The sequence below is a fragment of the Xiphophorus couchianus genome, chromosome 14 (assembly GCF_001444195.1).
Source record: "Xiphophorus couchianus chromosome 14, X_couchianus-1.0, whole genome shotgun sequence".
Taxonomy (NCBI): domain Eukaryota; kingdom Metazoa; phylum Chordata; class Actinopteri; order Cyprinodontiformes; family Poeciliidae; genus Xiphophorus; species Xiphophorus couchianus.
The window spans coordinates 17,288,269-17,299,671 of record NC_040241.1 but is presented as its reverse complement, the minus strand read 5'-3'; the positions used below and the strand labels follow the sequence as shown (position 1 = coordinate 17,299,671).

At 37.2% G+C, this 11,403-nt stretch overlaps 1 protein-coding gene and 1 long non-coding RNA gene across 4 annotated transcripts; one reads left to right on the top strand and one right to left on the bottom strand.

Moving 5' to 3' along the window:
* Positions 1 to 2,268: 2,268 nt before the first annotated feature.
* Positions 2,269 to 8,658, bottom strand: tmem179ba (transmembrane protein 179Ba). Of its 3 annotated transcripts, none has more exons than XM_028038948.1 (6): positions 8,302 to 8,658; positions 6,974 to 7,173; positions 6,000 to 6,196; positions 4,253 to 4,429; positions 3,099 to 3,177; positions 2,269 to 3,000 (listed from the first exon to the last, which is right to left on the bottom strand). In XM_028038948.1, the coding sequence occupies exons 2-6, from the start codon at positions 7,070 to 7,072 to the stop codon at positions 2,821 to 2,823; spliced, it is 732 nt and encodes a 243-aa protein (XP_027894749.1). In that variant the 5' UTR covers positions 7,073 to 7,173; positions 8,302 to 8,658; the 3' UTR covers positions 2,269 to 2,820. The 3 variants fall into 3 exon arrangements, with proteins under 3 accessions (XP_027894749.1, XP_027894751.1, XP_027894750.1); XM_028038950.1 differs by having other exon boundaries at positions 4,292 to 4,429; positions 8,302 to 8,620; XM_028038949.1 differs by lacking the exon at positions 8,302 to 8,658 and having other exon boundaries at positions 6,974 to 7,253.
* On the top strand, positions 6,081 to 6,547 carry LOC114157796 (uncharacterized). The gene is made up of 2 exons (XR_003598273.1): positions 6,081 to 6,215; positions 6,400 to 6,547. It is a non-coding gene; the product is annotated as an uncharacterized LOC114157796 (long non-coding RNA).
* Positions 8,659 to 11,403: the final 2,745 nt, after the last annotated feature.

Here is an 11,403-nt window from a genome sequence, read left to right as displayed (position 1 = left end):
GATTTACAAAGATGTGGAGCCAATTTTGGTCCCCAATCCACATCGAAAAATACTTTTAAAGCAAATTACAGTCCGATACATCTGTAGGTATGAACTGATACATGGTCGGTTTAATATGTCCCCATTAGCTTCATGTAGTTACCAAAAAATGTACTATAACTTCATAATTTTTAAATACTTGAGTGTTGTTTTATATTTATAAAAAATCTGAAATATCAATACAGTTTAACTGATTCAGGCCTATTAGTTTAATTCAAAGTACAATGTTTTCAAAATACACATTCATTTGAAAACATTGTTTGAAAATTGGGGCCACTGCCACTTTAAGTCCTTTCTAGGGTCTAGCGCAGGTCAGACACGAAGCAGACAAAACATTCCTGTTTCAGGTCAGTGAGGATTATCCAAATTATTTTCTAAATGCCAGAAAACTGAAACAATCTTTATCATTGTCCTCCTAATTTAGAAGTTTACATATAGTTCCTTAGTTTGCCCTTTAGACTGCTGCATACATCAATCACTTAAAAGAAACGTGACTTCACAATTTAACGCCTTGAAATTGGGCCCGTCACTTTAAGAAGTGTCTACTCTTTCTGACACTTACCTTCAGGACATCATCACAACAATGCTCCTCCATTATGCTGTTAATTGTTCTCAACTACTTGTGTTTTGAGCATTATATAACTATTTTAACCCAATGACTGTTATTCATGGGATTAGTTTGGCCCTTTGAAATGAAGCTTAACATTTCAAAATAAAAGCCTTGAATATTTTTACATCAACTACTTGCGTTTTCAGCATTATATAACTGATTTAACCCAATGACTATTACACATGGGATTAGTTTGGCCCTTTCAAATGAAGCTTAACATTTCAAAATAAAAGCCTTGAATATTTTTACATCAACTACTTGCGTTTTCAGCATTATATAACTGATTTAACCCAATGACTATTACACATGGGATTAGTTTGGCCCTTTCAAATGAAGCTTAACATTTCAAAATAAAAGCCTTGAATATTTTTACATCAACTACTTGCGTTTTCAGCATTATATAACTGATTTAACCCAATGACTATTACACATGGGATTAGTTTGGCCCTTTGAAATGAAGCTTAACATTTCAAAATAAAAGCCTTGAATATTTTTACATCAACTACTTGTGTTTTGCGCATTATATAACTATTTTAACCCAATGACTATTACGCAGGGGATTAGTTTGGCCCTTTGAAATGAATTTTAACAAAAATTCCAAAATAAAAGCCTTCAATATTTTTACATCAACTACTTGCGTTTTCAGCATTATATAACTGATTTAACCCAATGACTGTTATACATGGGATTAGTTTGGACCTTTGAAATGAAGTTTAACAAAAATTCCAAAATAAAAGCCTTGAATATTTTTACATCAACTACTTGCGTTTTCAGCATTATATAACTATTTTAACCCAATGACTATTACGCAGGGGATTAGTTTGGCCCTTTGAAATGAAGCATAAAGAAAATTCCAAAATAAAAGCCTTGAATATTTTTACATCAACTACTTGCATTTTCAGCATTATATAACTGATTTAACCCAATGACTGTTACACATGGGATTAGTTTGGCCCTTTGAAATGAAGTTTAACAAAACTTCCAAAATAAAAGCCTTAACAAAATTTTAAATCGTACCGAATGGTGTGAGTCCGCCTCACTTAACGTTCTTGCGGTTCTCCGCGTGCCACTGATTACGTCGCAGGGTTCTTTAGCGTCGATGCCGATTTGTAACGTGACAACGCCGGGCCCAAACCCGACGGGCGCGCCTTGGCAGGCCCCGGCTAAATTTCTTCCGAAATTTTCTAGTTGTTCTTAGGAAACAGATGGAAACAGCCGCTGCCTGTTTAGTAAACTCATTAGTGCAAGCTTCAACTTTCTGCCTGATGTCTTGAGATGTAGTTTCAATATTTCATCCTAATTGTTCTTTAATCGTGATGTCCTCTGTTTTGTAAAGTGCACCAGTCCCTCCTACTGCTAAACAGCCACACATGATGCTGGCACTTTCTTACTAGCTAAAGCTAGCATCTTCTTAAGGTTGTTTGCTTTTGTTCTGGGGTTGGTATTTACATTTTGTACAACCGCCACAGAGAGGAAAACAAGTAGTAAAGACTGGGATGGTCACAAAGATAAATGTCTGTCTAAAGTAAAACATGAAATTATAGTGCGTATGTGTTGAACATTTAAAATATACTTTGCAAAAACCAAAAGATTTATCTTAAAAGAAACAAGAAGCTGTATTCCAGTACAAATGACTTTAGTATTGGCCAGCAGGGGGAGACATTTAGCAATATTTCTTCTCAAATAAGGGCTTCTTTTACAGATTTAACACAAAAACATCAAGTAATATCAACATTCACATTTGAAGCTTCAGAGGTTATATTGATATTTAATACTTGATTTAGGTGAATAAAAAACATTTCTGACTCACATAAGGACACAAGGTCTGTATCATATCTAGAGTCTTAAGTTATCTCAGTGTTACTGAAACGAAACTTGGTTGATTTTTTTTTTTTTACAAAATTGAAGGTAAAGATTATGAAAAATAAGTTGCAGCAATAAAGGTTTCCCGATTTTTGGCTGAAAAACAAAGTTTTTGATTCAACAACTTAAAAAATACAAACAAATAAACTAAATTGGCTTTAGTTACATTCTTAAATCTTTGAATTACAATGCCAAAAGCACAAACTGTGATTACTGTCACTAAAGTACGCTGCTGATTACAGAAAAACCTGAAATGTACGTAGTATAAAATAAGAAACATCTCCAGTTTTCCCAGCGGTCACCGGGTATTATTGCGGCCGCGGGGGCCGGTTGAAGAACGGCTCCGTCTCTGCGGCGGTCGCCCCCGGCTCGCCGAAGAGGGACCCGGCCGGCGTGGGAACACTCTTCGCCCCCGAACTCTGGCGCTTCTGGACGATCACCAACGCCCCAATAATGATCCAGAAGAAGAAGTTGACCCAGACCGCTGTCTGAGGAGCAGCGCGACACAAAAACAGGAAAATAAACAATCAATACGCATCAAGCATTTTGAATAAATATGAATATCAGAATGTGGTGAGATCCATACCTCTGATTTGTGAAGGTTGGTATAGATCCTCGTTCCTTGAAGTGGACTGACCCAATTCTTGCTCTGAACTTCGTCACAACTTGAAAACAAAAAAAAAACCTCAGACACAAAGCTAAAGGAAATTTGTACCTCATCTTTTATAGAAGAGTATGTAGTTTTATGCTAATCTACATATGATAAACAACTTCTTTGTTTTTGTTGTAGCGCCATTTGATAATGTTTTGTGTTTGTTTTTAATGCATCCCTTGTTTTTTTTTTGTTACTGTTATTCATTCTCCATTCTATTTTGTAGATCATTACCTCCTTTTTGCTTTTAGTTAGTCTGTAATGTTTGTTCTATATGCACTAACTGGTGATTAAAAAAAATAATTATATGTAAAAATGTGATTACTTTACGCTCAACTAAATTGTAAAATCTTCAAATATTACATTTGTAACATGTTTTTACTTTGACAATATCACAAATGTGAAGTTTGTCAAACATTTGTTTGTATCTGTTCTTCAAATTTATTTTGTTTAGTCAAAAAATTACTTTCACCTGACATGTCTTGGTGTGTTAAGTTCTGGTGGTTACCACAGCAACCAGTAACTGACAGCTCCTCCCCCTTTATTTCTGTTGCCGTTAGTAACTGTGGGGCAGAAGCTTCTGGACTAAAGTTAGCAGCCATCTTGATTTATATGAACTAAATTGATTACATATAAAAAATAATATTCCACAAATACAAATTTCATTCTGCTTGTAATAGTTTAAGTAAAATAGTGTTTTTTCAATTTTCCCAAAGTAGATATTTATCAGAAATGTGTCTTCTTTATTTTTTTTTCAAAAGTTCATATAACATTCGTGGCTCTAAGCAAGTTTTATTAACCGAACGGAGAGTTTAAAAAAAAGCTACATTAAAGCTATATAAAAGCTACATGAATAAAATCGTCATTTATCAGACAAAGCTATGTCTTTTTGCGGAGAAGGAAAAGCAAAGTTTGGCTTTTTTGACTGCACCAGTTCAAATAAAATCAAAAGAAAACATCTTCCATATTATCTCTATGATATTTAGAGAGAAAATCAGAAAAATAAAGATCCAGCTTCCCGTGAAAACTCAGAAATAAAAAGCTGAAATGAGCTTAGTTTACTTTGTGGTTTTGTGTTCATATCTGACCCTGTCTGGTTTCTAACCAGAGGAGGAAAAGGTGAGCACCTTTTGACGTCGGTAACGGTTCGGAGGATGGAGGCGCAGAGCGAGTCGCGGCCGATCTTCAGCATGCAGCCGGTGATGAGCAGGAAGAACAGAAAGATGCCGCTCACAAACACCATCACGTTCAGCCACAGGCGCTCCCTGGAGGACGACAGGAAGCAGGAGGAGCGTGACGAACGACGCAGAGAAAGAGAAAGGAGGTTTCAGCTGAGCCTTTGACCACAGCAGAAACAAGATATTTACTCAAACCAGACAGTAAATCTGTCACAATGACAAATTTCCCAGAAGTTATTGCGATAATATTGTTGTTTTGAGACCATTTTCAAGTAATATAATATTAATGGCATAATAATGCAAGTACACATTCTCAAAAGATTAATAAACGTTAAATTCTTATGAACATTTAACACGGAACTGAAACATGTTTTAAATATCCAAAATAAATAAACAAAAACAGAAAACAAGCAATATGAATTATGAAGTCTCTGTAGACATAATTGTCCTTCAAATAAAGGGCAGGTTGAGACTTTTAAAGATCGGCAGTTTTCTGGCCGATCTTTAAAAGTCTGATCTGCCTATTCCGATTTTGGCCAATACCAATTAATTTTTGTCTGAAATGTTGCTAAATATAGCAAGGAAGTCGCCGCCATCTCTGATTCTGTACTTTGTTCTTCATCATTTAAGGAATTATTGACTTAAAACAAGCTCCCATGTCTTGCTGAAAAGTAACTTGTAAGTTAGTTTTGTCTTATTTCAAGTGTGCTAAGACATTTGCAAGACAAAAAATACTTGGTAGGATTTAGTCTATATGAACCCATTGCAAATATTAGATATTCATAAAAGTTCTGCAGCTTGAATTTCTGAAACAGCGTTTTCTTGTTATGTCTATTTGGTTTTGCCCTACATTTTACGACAATAAACACACAATATCGCAAAACGTTCAGCGTTTTCTAGCTTTATATTTTATTTATCCCTGTAGCAATAAGCAGTAAATCAATTAAGTATAAAATAATAAATGAAAACGAGCTCAATAATTTCCATTTGCATGGTTGGGTTTTTTTTCTCATCTCTATTTCTACCGATGACTGAATGAGGAAAGTCTTCAGTCTGGAGCTTTGGTCTCAATTAACTCTTTTGTTAAGAACAATTTTGTTTACAGAGACTTCATAACTAATTGATTTGTTATTTATTTAAAATGTCTCCCAGATTCGATGTTACAAGTTTGTTAGAAATTTAAGTTTATTGCTCTTTGACAATGATTTCTTGTATATTTCTAGAAATTGTTCTCAAAACAAGAGTTATTGTTTATTGCAATAACTTCTGGGACAATTTATTGTCCAGCAAGTTTTGTTATTGTAACAGGTTTGTTGTTTCTTTATTGGCTGAAAGCTCCAGAAATGTTACAATCCAAGAAAGAAAAGTTGAGCCTGGAGTCACCCAAAACAAAGTTTTCCAGATTTATCTAAATGCAGCCTGTTTCATTTGGAATAAACCATCAAAAAAAATAAACCTTTCAGATAGTTTTTATAAAAATGTGTAAATAAACTAGATCAACAACTGCTCCAGTTCCTGAAGTTTAAAGGAATAACAACAGGTTAGTTTGTTTTGCTTCATGTGTCACTCCTCTGGTTTGAGCGGTGATTAAAATAATAAAAATGACAAGACAGGACATGTCCTGCCATGTCTCGTCATGAGGACGGACTCTCATCACCTTCTCATTTCTCCCTCCATGCAGAAAGCGTACACCCAGTACACAGACAGGGAGAAACACACCACCGCCACCATTATGGAAATGGCCGACACAAAGTAGCACAGAGAGGCAGAGGTGGAAGCCTGGACTCCGACGACGCTTCCTGTCGCATTGTAGCTGACGCGTCCATACAGCATGCACAGACCGCCGAAGTTACCCTGACAGAGAGAAAGACAGGTTTGAGATCACAGTTTTTGATGTGTTTAAAATGTCTTCCAATTACAGTGCTGCATTCTTTACTAAATTAAAACGTATAAAATCTCATATCATGGTTTATCTGACAAAATTCTTTTTTATTTTTTTGCATTTAACAAATGCCCAATAAATTTTTTTTTCTGATTTCTACATTTGGCACTTCCAGAGTTCCATACAAGGGAGGGAGGATGGATGGGCGCGACTAGCGACTCGATCACAAGACTCGCTTATTACTGGCGCACATGTTCACATTTCCTCCAACATTTGTAACGAAAACACACTAAAGGTGAAACCCGAACATAACATTTAAAACACTTATCAGCCGTGATGAACTTGTGTTTTCCTGTTACCTACATTAGATTATTTTTTTCGCTGCACATTTAATATGAAATATTCCTTCATAATAGTTATAAATAAAACAGCTGTTACGCTTTAAAAGCTGGGAATCGGAATAAAATTAAAGTTTACTGATGTGACACCACGGATAAAGTACACGACACCGTTAGAGGGACGTGAGAACGTGTCAAAACTTTAAACATTTGTGGGAGGGGGGAAGTTAAATAGTTGCTACAGTAGTAGCTAAAGGCATTGTTTAGTTTAAGCAAGGCTTTCTCTTTTGGTTCCGTGTTTTCTAAACTTTTTAGCACTCCCCGGAACAGAGAAGTGAGTTCCCCCGGAAGAGAGAGCGCGGCGCCCCGGTGGAAGCCCCGGTAGAAGCGGGGTTTCTCCGTGAATCTCACCTGGACGATGGTGAGGGAGGCGGCGGCGACGATCCCACAGACGAAGCAGCAGGTGTACAGGCTCAGCTCCAGCACCAGCAGCACCGACACCGTCATCATCCACCCAGCGGCCCGCTTCTGGACAGGGACCAATGTCAAGGCAGCCACGATGAGCAGGGGACCACTTCCGGGAAGGAGTTTCAAAAATAAAAGCTTGATTCCTACAGGCGACCGTTAGTGAAAATATGAAACACTTTCAGGAATATTTGGTACGACGATAAATTAGTGCTGCTGTAGACAGAATAAAATGCAAAGTAAGTTTCTGCCAAAAAAACTCTGAGAATTTCGCATCATGTGCTTTCTAGAAAAAAACTTAAATGTGCTAAAAAAAATTCTGAAATTTTGAGATAATCTAAATTTTCGAGAAAAAAGTTTGGAAATTTCTGAGTTTGACAATTTGAGAATTTGTTAGAATAAACTCTGTGACAGACTGGCGACCTGTCCAGGGTGAACCCAGGCGCTTGCCCTGAACGTTAGCTGGAGATGGGCACCAGCAGCCCTCACGACCCCACTAGGGACAATGGCGTTAAGAAAATGGATGGATGGATGGATGGATGGATGGATAAACTCTAAAATTTTGAGATAACACAAATCTGCTGGGGGAAAAAATCTGAAATTTTGAGATTAATATCAGAAAATTTCTAGAAAAAATATGGACATTTTTGAGTTTGAAAAGTCAAACATTTGCTAGAAAAAGCATAAATTTCAAGATTAACATGTGAAAAACCTCAGAAATTCTGAGGTTTATCTAAAAATTTCATAAGCTTTTTTTTTTTAGCAAATTTTCGACTCATATTCATTGAGCACAAAAATACATAAATGATTTTTTGTGAGACATTTGCTTTGTCCACATTTGATAAGGTTTACACTTCTAAAGCACACGAGACGTTTCTGGTCTATGTTTTCTAGTGCAAATATCTTAGTACATTTGAAATAAGACAAAACTTACAAGTAGCTTTTAAGCAAAATATATGACCTTGTTCACAGTAAATAATTTCTTACTACAGATTTAAAAAATAGTTCTACTGGCAGATTATTTAATTTATAAAATGAGAAAAATGTCTTGCTTTAAGTGAAATAATACACCTGTGGCACTACTATTTTTAAAAATCGATATTAAGGACTTAAAATAAGCTGCTATAACTAGCTGAAAAGTTACTTCTCTTAGATATTTGCATTAGGAATCAGACCAAAAATACTTGGTAATGTTTTGTATTTTTGGAAGACCTCATAAAACCCATACAAGCAAACACAGTACAGTTTCAATAAAGCCAAGTTTATCAACTCACCTGTTTGTCAGGGCGTGCCGACCTTTTATTTTGAAGGTAAAAGTGATAAATATCCGGTGTCGCTCGCTGGCTTTAACTGTGGAGCCTCCACCGCCACAGTCCTCCAGCCTTCAGGCTCCTCTCTTTCATATGAGGTCAAGTTTCTTCCTTTCAGTCTGCACAGCCCCACATAAAGACATCATGTTTGTCACACTGCGGAGGTAATTCATTTGGACACTTCCTGACAAAAGCGAGCAAATTTATTTTCACCGCATAACCCACTGATTCCAGCTGGGAGGTATAATCTCTAAAAGCTGAGAGGAAGACCAGGGTCACTGGGAACTTCTCTGGCTTTAAGGTTCGGTATAACAAATGCAGAGTCAGGCGATCAGACTTTGTCATAAGTTTGACCGTTTGAGGATTCATAGGCATGACATGGCATTTAGACGTGGCTGCAGATGACTGAGAGTGGAGCCTTTTCTCCTCCGCAAAGCTTAATCAAACCTTGTGACTTCTGTCATCTGACCGGGTCATTTTCTTCTATATATGACACAATTTTAAATCAGCTAGTGGGTCAGAAAGTTTCTCATTCACTGCAAAAACACAAACTCTAAGAGAGGGATTTTTTTGGTCTAGTTTCTAGTGCAAATAAGAAATTATTTCTTAATTATTTTTCTTAAATCAGGCTCCTATATCTTTCTGAAAAGTTAATTGTAAGTTACTTTTGTCTTGTTTCAGGTCATTAAAATTCTTGCCCTTGAAACTAAACAACTAAACTGTGTAGTTTTATTAGACTTCAGTACTTTTATTTCTACATGTTCTTTAATACATTTTTTTTTATCTGCAATTCAAAGAAAACATAGACTCTACTGAAAATAAAACACATTATAAATGATCCATCTCCACCAAATATGGGAGTAATTAAAGGAAAATAATGGAGAGCTAAAAGGCAATGATCCGAAGGTTCAATAGTGAATAAAACAACTAAATGAGAAATATTTGTTTACCCTATAGACTGACAAATATCTAACTAAAAAACTAAAATTTTCAAATTTATTAAGTTTAGATCTTAGCTTTCGAATAAAGGAAATAAATTGTGTAAGAGATAATTAAAGATTCACACTGAAAGAATCAGCTTTTCTGGCACATGCTTTAAGGATAAAGAGAAAAAATGTATTTTGCTTTTAAATGCAATACATTTTTTAAATACATTGTTGTGAAAAAGCTACTTGTTAGTAGATTTCTTCTGTTTTGTTTTTAGGCAGCAACAGGATCCATCAAACATTTGGAAAAACTGACCATTGGAACGTTGGCAAGTTTTCTGTCAGTTTGGGAGAAAATCACTCTTTCATCCCTAATTATTGTCAGCATTGCATCTCTTCTACAAATGAATAAATGTATTGTCTTCAAGCCAAAGGATTAATCCTTAAATTTGGAAAATGTTTGCCTCTGTGTGTGGCGTTCCCTCTGAATGAGAATCAGCTGCTCTATCACAAGGGTGAAGGGCGGCTGATTTAACTTAACAAATTGAGTAAAATTTTGGTATTTGTTGGAGGCAGATGGAACGCCGTTTATAATCCTGTCACACCCGGAAGAGATGTGTAAAAGAAAAATTACTTAACTTTGAAGAACAGCTCTGTACATTCAGCAGGGTCCTGTAGGCTGTGTGGGAGTTCACCCAACCGGTCTATGTGTTGTTGGACTCTGAAAAGGTGTTAGGAAGTCCTGTTGGGGGTAATTCGGGTGAATGGGGTACCAGAAGTGTAGGTAGGGGCTGTTAAGATCCTGCATGACTGGTGCCAGAGCGTGGTTTCCCAGCAGCAAGTTGGACTTGTTTCTGGTGAGAGTTGGATGTCGCCACGGTTCCCTTTTGTCACAGATTCTGTTCATAACCTTTACAGACAGACTTTCCGTGTTGTTGGGAAGTCTTGTTAGGGGGTAATTCAGGTGAATGGGGTACCAGAAGTGTAGACAGGGGCTGTTAGGATCCTATATAACCAGAAGCCAGAGCCACCTCCACTGGCTCCTCTTGATGTGGAGGAGCAAGCTGCTCTACTCTGAGTCCCTCCAGGATGACTGGGCTTCTCACCAGAAGGGAGAGCCCAGACATCCGGTGGAGGAAGCTCAGTTTGGAGACTTGTATCCACGGTCTTGTTCTTTTGGTTGCTAACCATAGCTCATGACCATACATGAGGGTAGGAATGCGGATCGACTGGTTAATTGACAGTCAGTCTTCATCACAACAGCGCTCACATCACTTTAAACGCTACACCAATCTACCTATCAATCTCCTGCTCTGACCAGCTCTGACATTGGTTAGGACACTTCCTGAATGCCTCCATGGTGAGGTGATCCAGGCACGTCCCAATGGTGGAAGAGCCGTAGGAAGACCCAGGACATGATGGAGGCGGAGCCAGAACATTTTCATAAAGGTGGCCATACCAGACGGTTCCTGGTATGGCACCAATCAGGCCAACAACTGATTGGTGCCAGAGCCACTTCGGCGCACAACATTTGTATTTTCTAAATAATTAACTAAAGACAGAATATTTTCTATGCCCCTGCTGTCTAAGCTGCCACCAGCTGTTTTAGAGGGGAACTGCTTGTTGTGGTGGCGCCTTCTGCTGGTGAGTTTCCATGGGAACAACCAATCACTTCGCAGCAGTGAGCAATGATTGGCCAAGGGAGCCCTGGCTCCGCCCCTGCTGCCTCGGCAACCAACACCAGATAATCAGAAGAACATGGATGGATGGAACTTCAAGAAATAGTCAGTAGTTTAAATTAATTTAAGATTTTATATTGAGAAATCTTTATTTTTATCCAATTAATTGGTGCTACAGTTATTGGCACAACCTGGTGTCTTGGGTTCGCCAAGACACCCATTAAATGACAACTAAAAGTCAAAGTGAAACTACAAAAAGGCTTTTTATACTGTAATCATGTTGACATTTTAAACTCTAATAGGATTTTTTCATTTATTTAAAAAAAAATTGATAAAGTATTTTTTTTATTGAATTTAATTGAGTCAGTTCAGACTAAAAATGTCACCGATTGGTATAAATCAAGCAAAAAGTTAGGTACGGTGGAGGATCCTTGATGCTGTGGGAGTGTTTTAATGCTTCC